General features: G+C 44.1%; 2 protein-coding genes across 2 annotated transcripts; one reads left to right on the forward strand and one right to left on the reverse strand.

Moving 5' to 3' along the window:
• The first annotated feature begins 6,840 nt into the window (after nucleotides 1-6,840).
• Nucleotides 6,841-9,078, forward strand: cfap144 (cilia and flagella associated protein 144). The gene is made up of 4 exons (XM_076170164.1): nucleotides 6,841-6,976; nucleotides 7,927-7,986; nucleotides 8,393-8,496; nucleotides 8,960-9,078. The coding sequence occupies exons 1-4, from the start codon at nucleotides 6,841-6,843 to the stop codon at nucleotides 9,059-9,061; spliced, it is 402 nt and encodes a 133-aa protein (XP_076026279.1). The 3' UTR covers nucleotides 9,062-9,078.
• Nucleotides 9,079-9,198: 120 nt separating this feature from the next.
• ebna1bp2 (EBNA1 binding protein 2) lies at nucleotides 9,199-12,335 on the reverse strand. The gene is made up of 9 exons (XM_076170202.1): nucleotides 12,140-12,335; nucleotides 11,546-11,629; nucleotides 11,281-11,453; nucleotides 10,879-11,002; nucleotides 10,652-10,741; nucleotides 10,464-10,539; nucleotides 10,221-10,323; nucleotides 9,951-10,125; nucleotides 9,199-9,845 (listed from the first exon to the last, which is right to left on the reverse strand). Exons 1-9 carry the CDS (start codon nucleotides 12,242-12,244, stop codon nucleotides 9,798-9,800), a joined length of 978 nt encoding a protein of 325 aa, XP_076026317.1. The 5' UTR covers nucleotides 12,245-12,335; the 3' UTR covers nucleotides 9,199-9,797.
• Between the last annotated feature and the right edge of the window lie 1,994 nt (nucleotides 12,336-14,329).

Consider the following 14,329-nt stretch of genomic DNA (forward strand, 5'->3'; position numbering starts at 1 on the left):
AAAATGTTTGACGTCCCTGCAAACTCATTTCAACTCACCTGAGACTTATTAAGCTGCGTGAGGAGTTTTCTCATCTGCTGACCGACGCTTTTATCTCCCAAACAACAATTTAGAGACAAACACTGTACACACAGCCGACCACAAAGGCAGACATTGTGTTCTTAAGATACACATGCATGTCTGCGTGTGTGTGTGTGTGTATGTATGTGTGTGTGAGAGAGAGATTTGAGAGACAGAGGAAGATGGTGAGAGAGAGATAGTGACAAAGAGTGTGTGTTTGAGAGTGTGTGATTCCAAAAACACCCCAAACAACAACCAGCTAACACACATCTGCCCACACACACACACACACACTGGAGGCAGGCAGCATCAGGAGATATGATAAGACCTGTGTGTGTGTGTAGGTTCAAGCGTGTGCAAGTGTATGAGGGGGCTGAATATGTATGTGTTGTGAACTGTGGGAGGTGTGTTCTTCACCATTTGGCCTAAGACATACACACACACACACACACACACACACACAGACACACTGAGCCGGGTGATAAGTGATGCACTGGGGCGAAGAGCGGCAACGTGATTTCCCCGGCGAATCGATGGAGTGTGAGCCATCGTGCAACAATCTCTCACATTCAAAAACACTTGTTTCATCTCACACATGCATGCAGGCTCGCACACACACACACATACGCACACATACACACACACACACACACACACACACACACACACACACACACACAGACCCAGGGGTGTCCTGTCTTGCCACCACTCACCCAGCTAACACCGAACTAATCACTTGCTCACACTTAGTGGGCCAGGCTGAGCAAACTCATCATCCCTACACACTCACTGCAGGCTATCGCCGCTAATGAAGACAAGCTAGTGCAGTGGGAGAAGCAAATATGAGGAAAAATTAGATTACCAGACCCTTACAAGAGCAGCACAACACCGGCAACAAGCTCGCTCCCAACCGACACGGCTGCCTTCTAGTGGGCCGATCTGGAAACCCTAAAGCCGATTTATCCTCCGAATCGGATGTGGACATGGACAGGTGTCTGCTCGCGGCGTACACAGGTCTGTTTCCTCAACATCCTGATGTCTGCAGGCCGGGCGAATTTATTTATGGCTAACAGAGCGATCACACACAGACAGACATAGACACACTCTGACAAGAGTTTCAGAGTTTCCAGTTCGCCCAAGCTGCATGTGTTTGGGACTGTGGGGGGATAATTTGTCTTGGTGTTTAATGAACCTGGAGAGCAGCAGAGTGTGGAAATAGCCAGCAGGCCCACATCGGTCCACACACACACAAAATACTGTTTGGTGCACAGACCGGACATCCAGCAGACCCTCGCGGCTATCAGGACGTGGAAAGTATAACTTGGCCTTCACAGTATTAAAAGGTTATTAGAAACATCCACATAACCTTCACAAACCATAAATGTAGCAGAGTCCACTTTTCCACTGTCTGTCCACTGTTTACATACAGGAAATAATGTAATTAGTCAAGCAATGGAGGGATAAATGTATGAACCTTCAGTATATAGCGACCCATCATCTGCATTGAGGTTCGTCCTAATCTGTGCTGTCCTCCGTCCTACCTGAGGAGACTCACTGAGACAAAACAGGAGATCGCAGACAAGAGCATCGGTGACACAACGCTACCATCTGATGGGGAAGACAGCTTTCCCACGACCGACCTGTCTCCAGCCAGACCCAGACACTTAAAGGACTATCAAAACAAACTGGGAGGGAGAAGAATGTGTGTGTGTGTGTGTGTGTGTGTATGTGTCTGTCTGTGTGTGTGTGTGGGCATGTACATCTGGCCCTCTATTATCACCTGTTGTTTCCAGTGGCAAGGTGAATAGCTAGAATAGCATACCACCATCCAGCAGAAGTGTGTGTGTGTGTACATGGTGTGTGCAGAGGTGCGTCGTCTCTGTGTGTCTTGAGGGAAAGGAGACTAAAAATCCATAATCAGATAAGTAACACCCACAGTCCTGCTGCTGGGGTCAGAGGAATCAGACAAAAAGCTCAGATAAATGACTATCACGGTGTGTGTGGAGACAAGGGGCTGAGATGGGCGGGATTAGAGTGTGTGTGTGTGTGTGCCGCTATCTGCAGGTAGGCTGCGGTTCTGGTTGACTGGCAGCCACAGACGGAGCAGACACGGGGGTCCCAAGACAAACCGCAGAGACGGTTTTCTCACGGTCGTCACTCGCTAAAGATTTTTGAGAAAAATTTGTATATAAATGTCATTTTTGTTACAGAATGAAGAATTTTCTTTGTTTGGACTTTTTGCTTTGAGTTTATTGTCTGTCTCATAGGGATTCACAGGCTGCAGTCTAATGTTGGGAAAAGTCAAAAAATGATCTGAAAACCGTATACTCGAGCTATGAATCAACAAAAACACATTTAGTCTGATTTTTAAGGTGAAAACAGAAAAAATCCATCAAATTCAGTTTGAATTTAAGGTGACGGAGCGTTTGTGAAAGAGTCAATCAGTCTAATTGACCCCACTCACCTCTGACACTGACAGGAATCGCATTCATCTACCACTCATTCATGCAGCAAAGAGGAGCCCAGCTGCTTTTGTCTGGACACATTTCAGTGTTTTCATACTTATGTTGTCTGAATGATATCGTGGCCTTCGTGTCTAAAAGGTTTCAGTCTGTAATTTCAGCGCTGTGTGACCTCTGAAATTGAAATGTAGACGCGATGCTTGTGTAAGTGTTTTAAATAGCCATCGTGTAGCTTTCGCGCTCTGAGCCTTGATTGTGCCGCAGCTTTATAGACCTTTGATGTTATTGTTTTTACTCTGATGCCGACAATTACGCTGTTTAGGAAATTATGTCGAAAATTAGACGATGTCATTTTATTATGTACAGTATAAGAATGTATATGAACCTGCTACATATTGTTACAACCTAACAGCAGATGCATACTGTATGACATCATTCCAACTCAAATATATGTGTATTCACCAAGTTGGCTATTGCATAGACAATACAATCGCATTTACTCCATTGGAAATATTTGATAACTCCATCATCGTCATTTCGCTTATCGGTTATATTTGATACATTTCCGGTGAAAACACCTCTTTAAAATTCCATTATAGGATGCGTTTGTGCAAGAGCCAACTCAATTTACATTTTTATTAAGTGGTACTTGATTGAAAAGGGTACCGCTTCCTCTGAATATCAATTAGTCCCACCAATCATGGGTCAGCAAACGAAACAAAAACCTAGAGAGAAGTTTCGTATAAGTTATAAATCTGAGCAAACGCGTCATCGTCTTAGTAAATATCAGAGTCGTTCATTAACCGTACATACATCCGTTAGTCGATTGGATTAGATTGTGAGCGGAAAATGTACGCGCCTCTTGTTTGCTTTAAGTTAGTGGCAATGGTGAAGGAAACGTCTGAATAAAACATGACACGGCGTTTTAATTAGAAAGCTTTGGAGGGCACTCGGTAATTAAAACTGTCTTGTTAGGAAAGGTCAGAGGAAGCCGCTGCTGCTGCATGGAGTCGAGTCGAGGGGGAGTAACAAGGAAGTACAAGAGATGGGATCGGATACACGGAGAAAAGTCTCACACACAAAAAGAGAAATGGACCCAAACCTGATGAGTAAAAATGGACCCAATAGACCTGAACAGAACAAAACAGACAACAGCGAAGAAAGTGCAAACAACATCAACGTTTCTCCTCCACCTTTGTCTGGACTTCATTTCAAAACGACATTTTTTTGTGTGTAAATCAAGTCTTTCCTCATAAAGTTAAAGCAAGTTGTTGTAGCCACAGTTTGTCCAACGTCGTACATCCAGGACACACATGACCGAAAGGAGGAGAGCCCCCAAAACCCTGGAGAGGGGAACCAGCTTTCTCCTCACAACATCCAGAACAGAAAACCCCCAAAAGCTTTCAGACATTTAGCAAAACTCACCATTCTTCCGATACATACAATGTGCCAAGAATATTAGATATTGCCCTTTAATCAGCCTCTCAAACTGCAGTCATCCATCATTAATAACTATTAGCTATATTGGAACAAACCCGATGCTTAATCCCTGTTTACCGTCTGGGCTGTGTGGGCGATCAAACCCCTCCCAGTTAACAACAGATGTTCTCTCTGTGAGGCTGCGTTGTTTTCTTGTCGCACTCGATCATCTCTCACACTGCACGTAACTCTTATAGAGTTGGACCAAACTTCCAAAGCGTCCTTTTGGAGCCCGGGGAGCCTCAGAAGGCTTGGTTGACGATGACGCGGTGGGACACTGCGACACCAGCGACGTGACGAGCCCTGACACCCTCCCGGGGTCCCTGCTGCTCATTCTAACTCGCCCACGCACAAACAAAACCCTGCGAGGGTCTCATCTCCTGCCCACGCACAAATCTCCTCGGGCTATTCCGGCCTTTGAGTTATTACGTGTTACCATTATGTCTCTCAACGCAGGACCAATAAAGCCCGAATCAGGTTATGAGACGGGAATCAAGCATCTCAGCCTTTATTAAGCTGTCTGATTTAGCTGGCACATACACACAAACGTACGCACACACACACACACATACGCGCACACACACACATGCAGTCACAGCGAGTTCACACAAAGACAGGGGATGGGCGAGTGTAAAAAAAAATCCAAACCAAAAATGATTGCTTCCAAGAAGAACAGATGGGACGGCGTGAGAGAGGGAAAATAGAAAGCAAATGAAAGAAAAAATGAAATCAGATATGAGAGAAGTGAGAAGTCAGCATGCAGCCTGGGATTTGTCATTAAAATACATCAAACTCGACTCGTCCCTACAAGTGCTGTGTGTGTGTGTGTGTGTGTGTGTGTGTGTGTGTGTGTGTGTGTGTGTGTGTGTGTGTGTGTGTGTGAGACAAAGTTTGATTTGTGCCGCCGCAGAGAACGGCGCATTCTCGTTTGGACGCACGCAGCAGTCCGATTTTTGACTGCAAATTGAGGTGAAAGTGCAAAGTGGATATGAAAGGAATTAACAGGAACAGGAAGTCTGCACACAAATCAACTTGTTCAAGCAACCCAACTCATGCCGAGTATTGATTAACACCTCCTGATCCAACCGATTCAATCTGATTCATTTGTTTACCTTATTTGCTTTGATCAAATTAAAAGGAACATTTTGGAGTGCATGTAAACATACTGATGGTGCCACTTTTAAAGTCACTGTTCCTTAAGATAAGATAAGATAAGATAATTTATTGCTAATCAAATTACATGCAAATACATTCCTGTACGAATTTGAAATGACTTGTACGCCCCTCTTACATGCAAATACACACACACACACACACACACAGGGGTCACAGGGCAAGCAGATTGGATGTTCGGTGCAGCAACTGTTAGATTCAAAGGAAGGCCTGCAGTCGAAGTCTGTCCGTGTGTGTGTGTGTGTTTGTGTGTACAGGATTCAAACTTAAACCAGAGGAAAAATACTCTAACCGTCATCTGTCACCCTGAGAGAACATAATGCAGTAGGAAGAAGCAAGAATCACACTTTCCACTGGCTGGACGTGTTGCTGCTCCTCGGCTTCATTCTGACGGGTTTGTTTGCTCCAGGCGAACGTTTACAACATGACACAAAAACAGCAGCGCTCTCAGCAAAAACACACTTCATACTTGACTGAACAAATGGCGTCTTGAAGTCAATCCCGAGCGCGCAGAGCTCTCAGAGGCTTTGCCCAGATTTTGAAAGCCGTTACCAATTCCCAGAGTGGGTAAAGTTTTGAGATGAAATCCTGCATAATGAGGACAGTTTATCAAGCAGGTAGGAAGCAGCTGTTGTCATGGTGACTTGATAGGAGGAAAGGATGGATATAAATGTGAATCTTTGGGTTGATGTTTAAGTTTTTCTCGTAAGAGGAAAAACTCTTCTCTTCTGTTATCATTTTTGAAAAATCACTTTAATATACTTTTTGACTTGGATTTGAAGTTAAGTTCGAGTTGTCTAACAGAAATTACATTTTACACCTTCTGAGGATTTTTCAAAAGAAACCTTCAGATCTTCACTATAATTAACACTTTGAAGAGCAGCAATAGAGCAAACTAATTCAAAAAGCCCTGCAGAGGGAATAAAGTAAAGTTTAATCGTAGATATGAGTTAGACCGATAACAAATTACTCAGCCTGAAGGAACATTCTGAATAAATAATCTCATTTTAGTGGAGTCTTAAAAGAGACAAGGTATTTAATAGTGACATCATTAAGATAAACTTAGTGGGGAGAGAGACTCGGTATAATGTGCATCTGTAGGATTCAAAATGTACTCGATGCGTTTATATTTGCATTGTGATATATTGTGACCTTTATTAAATGCTATAATGCAGCGTGCAACACAAATACAGACTAAACTGACTATGATAAATGTATATCTATACATATACTGTATCTATATAACAGAAAAAATAAAATAGAACGTTAATAAATAAAGCGAATTTAAAAATAAATGAAATTAAGTAAATATAATCTAGTTTCAACAAATGAGACCTAAACTTTCACAACTCAATCACAAAACAATTTGTGTTGATTTTTACTCTGTGTTAGTGAAATATGTGTGAAATTTGCAACCGCCAGAAAATGCTGGAGGCGTGGGTTCGGATCTTGCTTCTGACAGCAACATTTTGTCTTGACAATTTCCCACTTAGGATCAATAACATATCTAGTCTATCGATCTATAAGATGCTGTGCGTCCGCCACGACCAAAGCTGGGCGGATATTGCCACCCTGTGGTCAAACACCGCTACTGCAGTTAAAACTCCTTGTTTGCCGCTGCTAGGTTACGGGACGCTGTGATTAGAATCGTATTATTAAACAAAACATGGCCGCCAGCCAGAGAGCGGAGAAGTCTCCGTCTGACCGGGTCCACCAGGACGCGGTTCGGGCAGAGATGATCCGGAAACTGGAGAGAAACCAGGAACTCTACACCGGCTTCTTCATCAACCCGAAGAAGAAACGTAAGCTCCCCCTCCTCTTCATCTCTTTGATATTGTTGTTAGCTGTTTCCGGTCCACAGACAAATAAACGCCACACAAGTTTTACTCTGTGAAGTCTCATTACTATCGTTTTTAATAAATTATTAAGTGAACAAAACGTGCAAACAAAAGCTCCGATTGTTGCGCTTTAAAGCTAATTTACATTCAGTATTCATACCAGAGGCACCTGAGCTGCTCTCTCTTCATTTTGAGCTGAATGTTAAGTTTATGCATCAGATCCTGCCTGAAAAAACTGTATGGATCAACTCGATTTCGTTGTTTTAATGCAGTGGTTCTCAAACTTTTTCTTTCGCGCCCCCCTTTTATAGATCTGAAGTTTTGCGCAAAACTGGTTCCGGGTTTAATATAGTCCCCCCTGTAACTCCCTGGTGCTTTCGACGTTGGTCCCGGTGGCTGGAAATAGTCTAAAAGCAAAAACGTGTTGTCCGTGACGGGACTTAATCCGGGTTTACTACGTTTCCCCAGCAAGTGTACCCCGGCGAGGCGAGAAAGAAAAAGTTTGAGAACCACTGAATTAATGTGACTCCCCTTGCGCCCCCGACTTTGAGAACCACTGTTTTAATGAAATGACAATGAATTTATCCAGGAGTGGATCTGACCAGAAGGAAAGTTGCGAAAAAACATTTCGAGGTGGAAGATAAACGCTCCTCTGTGTGCTGAATTCCGATCAGCTCATCGGTATTCAGACTGACAGGCTGGTTACGTCACTGAAAGCACAAAGATCAATAATAATCCATCGCAATTACATTTCACTCTGAAACTCAAAGTGTCTGATCACACCAGCAGCACACAGACGAACCAACAGAGGACATCAAGACAGCTCAGCGATTAAAAGGCACAAAAACACACAAAAAGCAGCTTTACTAACACCTTTCTTCACTGTGTGTGTGTGTGTTTTTTCCACCTCCCAGTAGATTTAATTCCAGACAAACCGATGTCCAAGAAAGAAGAAATAGAGTTTGAGCACGACTGTAAGTATCCGCATCAAAACATTCAACATAACGGTTTGTATCTTTACATTTCGCCGCCATAATGTTGATGTTCATCCTGCCAGATGCTTTGAGTCACATACCAGTAATATCAGTAATCATGCAACAAAGGAATATGGAATCACAAGAGACAACAAGAAACCAGAGCAGCTGTTTGGGGAGAGAACGTTTCTAGTTCATCACTCTGAGGTTCAAGCTTCATTTAAGATTAAAGTCACAAAAACATCTTAACATCTCCAAAACCTTAGAGATATTCAATCATTTTCAGAGATTTTCAAATTCCATGACAGTAGAAACCATCTCACAGCCAGGGGTAGAACATGTGACACAGTTATGAACAGATCTCCATGGTTCAGGACCATCAGGGATCTTCTCTTTGCCCCCCCAGCTGACTTCATCCAGGCGTACCAGAGGGCTCGGCTGGAGCCCACTAAGAAGTTTGCGCGGCCGCAGACGGAGAGCCAGGAGGTCGGCTGGGTGTCCAGACCGCTGGTGAGGAAACCAAAGCTTCTCCCTCAGCTGGGTCATGAACACACGCACACACACAGTCTTCACCACCCAAGGGTCAAACAAGCAAAGTCCCACCTTCTGTTTCTTTATGTTGGAGCAGTTCAGTGCAGCACTGTGGCCTCAAACGAAACTGGCTCCCCCTAGTGGCGCAGCGGCACCCTCATGAGAACTGCACAACCAGCTGCACAGTCCCATGCAAACTGAGTGTAAATCTGCTTGAATTCCTCTATATGTATTCATCTATAGAAACAAGCGACATCAACTTAGGCACGAAGTGAGTTTTTGTTGTAAGAACGCATCAAACCAGAGGAAGACTGCAGCAGGCACAGGCATCACAACTGGTTCATTCCAGTTATGAATGTTGTGAAGATTTCATATCAACCCTCTGCCTCTCTGAGGGCAGATATACGACACACACACTGATTCTTCCCGTTCCCTCCCTCAGATTGCACCTGATCGCAGCGACCGGCGGCTGCATTTCAACCGCCGGTGCACTGAGGTCACCAAGTACGCAGAGAACGCCATCCGCTCAGGCGTGAAGCCCTGAGACCGGGACGACACATCAGTTTACAAGTGGGAAATTGAAGATGTATGTTTTCTTATAATACATTGACTGATCATGTGTCACATTAGGCAGTGATGTCGTATTACAATCATGAAATAGTAAAAGAGATATCAGGCAAGTTAACAGCTTTGTGTGTTTATTAGAGACGAGCGGCTTCACCAAGAGCCGTTCTTCTTCTGTACATCTGCTCAGGTCCACACGCATAAACACACACACACACAGCTTACCTGCTCGTCACACACCCATCATATTAATGAGGCGGGAAAGCTGACAGCTGCTCAATATGAATAAAATGTCACGACGCGTGTGGAGAATCTACGAGTCGAGGCGGCGAGATGAGAATTAAACTGAATTTACCAAACAAAAAAAGAGACAAAAACAAACACAATGTATGTTAAGATGATGCAACAGAGTCGTGACTCTCACTTCACTATCCTTCGATCCGTCTCCTCCGTGGGGACGGGGACACGTCTCCGTCTCTCTCCTTCTCTCTGGCGCATCTATCAACTTCCTTGTATCAATGCAGACAGACTTCATAGAAGGTAAACTGTATAAAAAGCGAAGAAGAAGAAGAGTCTGCGTCGCTCTTTCACTCCTGTACTGAGGAGCGATTGGGGGGGAACATCCCCTTTTGGTGGGAGGTCAAAGTTCAGCTTGTTTGTGGCCCCCCCAGTCTGATTGGGGGGGCCAAACAGACTGGGGGGGCAACTCTGTGTCTTTAGGAGCGGCCCTTCATCTTCTTGCGTACAGATTTTCCTGGACGTTTCTGAAAGAAGTGAGAGAATACAACATTAACAACATCGTTTCTCTGGACATGTATTCTACATTCGCTTGACGGCGCCTGTAGTGTGTGTGTCTGTCGTTTCCTCACGTTTTGATTCCCTCCTTTGCCCTTCTTCCCTCCCTTCCCTCCTCCTTTCCCGTGAGCCATCTTGGCGCGGAAGCTGGACACGTCGTTGAAGCTCTCCTTGGTGTTCCACTTCTTCCCGCTCTTCTTGCCGCCAAAGCCAAACTTCTGATCCTTGAATTTCCTCTTGGAGTTTGGCCTGTGGGGGTCGTTTCAGGGTCATTTCAGGGTTCTAGCCAAGAGGCCAAATTCACCAGAAGGAACAACAAGGCGTGTGTGTGAAGTGAAGCTCACCCCTTCTTGTTGGCAGCTTTGTTGCCAGCTTTGTTGGCGACCTGGGAGGAGCCTGGAGCAGGCTTCTTGTCTCCCTCCAAGAAGTCCAGTTTGTCCGTCATTCCTAGAGGACGATTACACATCTAAACTGTTAAATCTTACACACACACACACACACACACACACACAGACACTAACAAAACGGCTATGGAAAGTACTTTCATCTACAGCCCTGGATGAAAGGATGAACCTGTATCCGCTCACCTTTCTGGTACTTCTTCACTGCAGACATCATGGCCTTCTTCTCTTTCTGTCTCTTCTGCAGCACTTCGATTTGGACCTGGAGCACAAATCAGGCCACGTTAAGTTTCTCACACAACACAATCTTTCTGTTATCAACTTTCAGTGCAGGAGGGCGTTTGTGTCTAGCAGGCAGCTTAAAAACAACAAACCTTTTTGCCAAACTTCCTCTGTTCGCGCAGCTTCTTGGCCTTCTCAGATCTTTCCAGGATCGCCTGCTTGGAGATCAGCTTCTTCCTGATCTGGACGAAGGAAGGAGACACAAACAGATTAAAACATTACACCATTCATCAACTTATCTGTATCCAACTATTTACTATTATTTCTAAATCAAACAGATGAAGGTCTCTAGGTTTCGTTTGGCGATGTTCCCACTCACCTTCTGCATCTGCTGGTCAGACTTGGCCATCTCTGCAAAGTAATCCTCCGGCCTCTTGGTGGAAATGCCGAGCTTGCCGAGGAGGGGCAGCGCCTGCAGCACCGTGGCTTGAGCCTGACGGTAGCTACGCATCACAACACACGGCCAGATTTGAAAATGAGGAGGAGGAAGGCTGACATTTGGTTTGGATGAAAGACGGCATGCCACAGATTTGTGTTGGATGTGACACAAACATCACACACTATTACATCCTGTAGCTCTGCATATTTAAGCTCTGTTCTGTTTGTTTCCACCATCAGGACGACGTCATGCACAATTTCAATGAACACAAACCACTTGATCAGTTGTTTGAAAGGGCTGCCGCAACATAACACCACATTTTCATCGCTGTAAGTTACTCACAAGAACATCTCCCTTTGGAAGTCGTCGTCCGCGTTGACGTCTTTGTTGGCCGGAGCGGCGAGCGCCCCCTCGGCCTTGGTGAGGACGTCCTCAGCCGGCGGGTTGGTCAGATCCAGCCTCTCCACCCACGGGAGCTGTTTACGGAAGTTGGCGAGGCACTGCTTCAATCCCTCCTGCAGGAAAACACAGAGACAGAATGTTTAAACCCTACACGAGGTCGCCATCATCAAACACTCTGACAAACTGTGTGTATCAGCTCACTCACCGTGTTGTTGGTGAACTTTTTGCGTTCATCAACCAGGACGTTCATCCCAGGTTTCAGCAATCCTTTGGCGAAGGCTTCCTGAAGCTGTAAACAAAACAAAGCGAGTGTTGATATGTACAGTTGATTCATATCCATCATCCATGGGGTGAACATCCTAAAGATGAGGATTCACTTGAAGTTACACTGAGTTTAGAGGCAACTTGTTGGTATTTGGCCATTTGAGACAATTCAACTTGACGCAACAAGAGAGTATGTATTAATTAGGCGTTCAGTCGTGTCTTTAAACGGGGCTGATGGGGCTTTAACGTATGCAAGTCATGTCAACATTGTACCATGAACGCAACTCTATCCGTTAAAGCTCCACTACAACTTGTGGTCCGTGGCGTGAAACATCATAATTCAGCTAATTTTATCGCTGCAAGCTTCGCTCTGGCCTCTGGTGTCGCTTCGTGGGCATTAAACACACGTTGACGTCGCCGATATCCATCAAACTAAATAAGATATCAGCTCCGCTCTCGTGTTGGGTTCAGGTACATGTGTCGAACCGGCTGCTAGCATCGTTAGCTTGTGTGAGCGCGCGGGGGCTTCACTCACCTCTCCGTCGGACATTTCGCTGTGTTCTTCCTCGGACTCTGAGCCGAGCTGCGCCTCCTCCTCCTCCTCTTCTACCAGCTCCATGTTTCTGCTCTCCACGATCATACGAGATGCTTCCCAAACGCAAACACACGAGCAATGGATGCGACGCACACGCGCGAGACGTTTCACGTGGGAAGTAGTTGCGTTCACGGTCCGACCAACATAAAGCACCGCCGGAAACTATCAACTACCAATGGTTCCTACCAAGAGGAAGACGCTATAATTTAATTTCAACTGTTAGTATTCACACAAATATATTTTACGTCATAAACGAGTCAAATAATGAGACACTTTCATTTGTTTTAAATAAGAAAGGACAGAAAGTAACGTATGAACAAATACCAAGTTTATTTCGAGTATGCAACTAAATAAGGAATCCTGTAAGAGGCGCTGTTGCACACCGACCACATTTCAATCAGTTACTACATACTGTATTTACAGCAACAACACCAATGATAGTAATAATAATCAATATCATCATCAACATCAACAAACGGGGCCATTTCAGTTCCCTGAGTGTATTTCAGGAGGGAAAGGGTCGGTTACCTGCATTTTCCCAGTGGCCCCTGTTACAACCATACTAAATCACATGAAAATATGCGTTTGTTTACCTTGGCGGAATGATGGCGTATATCAAAGTCCTGGATCAATTTCTCTCCAAAAGCCTACGTTAAATCTTTATGAGTTTTGAATGAATAAAACCCTTGAGAGTTTGACTTGGCAACTCATCAACACAGACAACAAACTATCGACATGAGGTTTTTTTTTGCTTTCTCTCAGAGTCGATGTCTGTCCCTGCCCTGGATAGAGAGAAGTGTCTGCAGTGTTGGCCGGTGTCACTGTATATTTTGCCTGCAGTGAAGACGTCTCAGACCTGTCAATATCATTGACCAATCACATCAGCCTTTACAGGTTTGATGGTCAGCACATTAACTTTCTCCTCAATGCAGTCTTCCATAGATTCTGCTTTAAACCAATGCATGCAATTTATTTCCTCACCAGAAATCTATACTGTAACCTCCCACAGATTTTCCTGCTCTTCAAACATGCATATTGATGGTTTCCTCAGTAAAGACAGAAATCAAGGATGAATAAATAAATGCCACTAAATGTAAGTAATTGTCAGAACTCAGTGAGTGGACTGGCATCACTGTGCACAACATGCAGTATAAAGCTCCATCCTCTGTAGCATATGAAACTATCAGTCATTTTTATGTTACATAAAGCTCTTTAGTATTCGTCCTTTGTATTCATATAAAGCTCATGAGTGGAGGGCTCGCAATCGGTGCCACTGTTCATGTAGTGAATGTAAATGGAGTGCTTTGGCCGGTGACCATGGAAGTAACTCGATCCTATTCAATATGGCACTTGAAAGGGATTCATTACAAGTGGTGAAATGGGGATATCAGCTATGATTGAATCCACTCCAAGGACTCATATTAAAGCTGTCGTCCATGGTCGCTGACACCTATGTGCAGCTGTCTGCACAATATATTACAAAGAATTATTCATGGTGTTTGGGGCCAATACACATGCAGACAAACAATATGTTTTGACATTTGCAACACACACAGACACACGCACACACACTCACGAAGTACAGCATATTCATGTATGCATACATACATAAACCAGTGGTGTAAGGTAGCATAAAAACATATTTAATAACAGTAATTAAGTATTTCTAGGGGAGTGCATATAACAATATTTATAGACTAACAGTATATAGATTCTAAAAAAGCTTTTGTGGTGTGTGAGCTCAAACGTTAACAAGGACATTTATTTTGTAGCATCATGTGGGACATTGAGTTTGGTATTATTGTATGCATTTGTACCATTATTTACAACTGAAAAAGCTGGAATAATGATAACAATACTATGACCATTCACTCAGAGAGAGACGCATAATAGCATAAAGAGTCGCTGTGATGGCCTCTCATGTGAGAAGTCATCAGTCTCTCTCTCTCTCACTGGCTAAGCTTGCTCTTTCTCAGAGCAGAATCACACTGATCCCTCTGACAGGGATTCTCTTTATATTGACCTGATGGATATCAATAAGGCTGATCTATACGTCACCGAAGTTGATTCTTCACTTCCGTGTTATAGTCCTATACTCTTTTCATCAAAAGGGAAAAAATACAATAATTT

The sequence above is a fragment of the Genypterus blacodes genome, unplaced genomic scaffold, assembly GCF_046128005.1.
Source record: "Genypterus blacodes isolate CSIRO-AG114 ecotype Tasmania unplaced genomic scaffold, CSIRO-AGI_Gbla_v1 ptg000215l_1, whole genome shotgun sequence".
Lineage (NCBI taxonomy): Eukaryota > Metazoa > Chordata > Actinopteri > Ophidiiformes > Ophidiidae > Genypterus > Genypterus blacodes.

Excerpts from the sequence above, each read along its gene's own strand:
- cfap144 (XM_076170164.1), top strand. The coding sequence starts at position 6,841 with ATGGCCGCCAGCCAGAGAGCGGAGAAGTCTCCGTCTGACCGGGTCCAC. Across the intron at positions 6,977-7,926 it reads CATCAACCCGAAGAAGAAAC|TAGATTTAATTCCAGACAAA; the intron begins GTAAGCTCCCCC and ends TCCACCTCCCAG. Across the intron at positions 7,987-8,392 it reads AATAGAGTTTGAGCACGACT|CTGACTTCATCCAGGCGTAC; the intron begins GTAAGTATCCGC and ends TTGCCCCCCCAG.
- ebna1bp2 (XM_076170202.1), bottom strand. The coding sequence starts at position 12,244 with ATGATCGTGGAGAGCAGAAACATGGAGCTGGTAGAAGAGGAGGAGGAG. Across the intron at positions 11,003-11,280 it reads TTCCAAAGGGAGATGTTCTT|CTACCGTCAGGCTCAAGCCA; the intron begins GTGAGTAACTTA and ends TGTGATGCGTAG. Across the intron at positions 10,540-10,651 it reads AGAGGAAGTTTGGCAAAAAG|GTCCAAATCGAAGTGCTGCA; the intron begins GTTTGTTGTTTT and ends TTTGTGCTCCAG.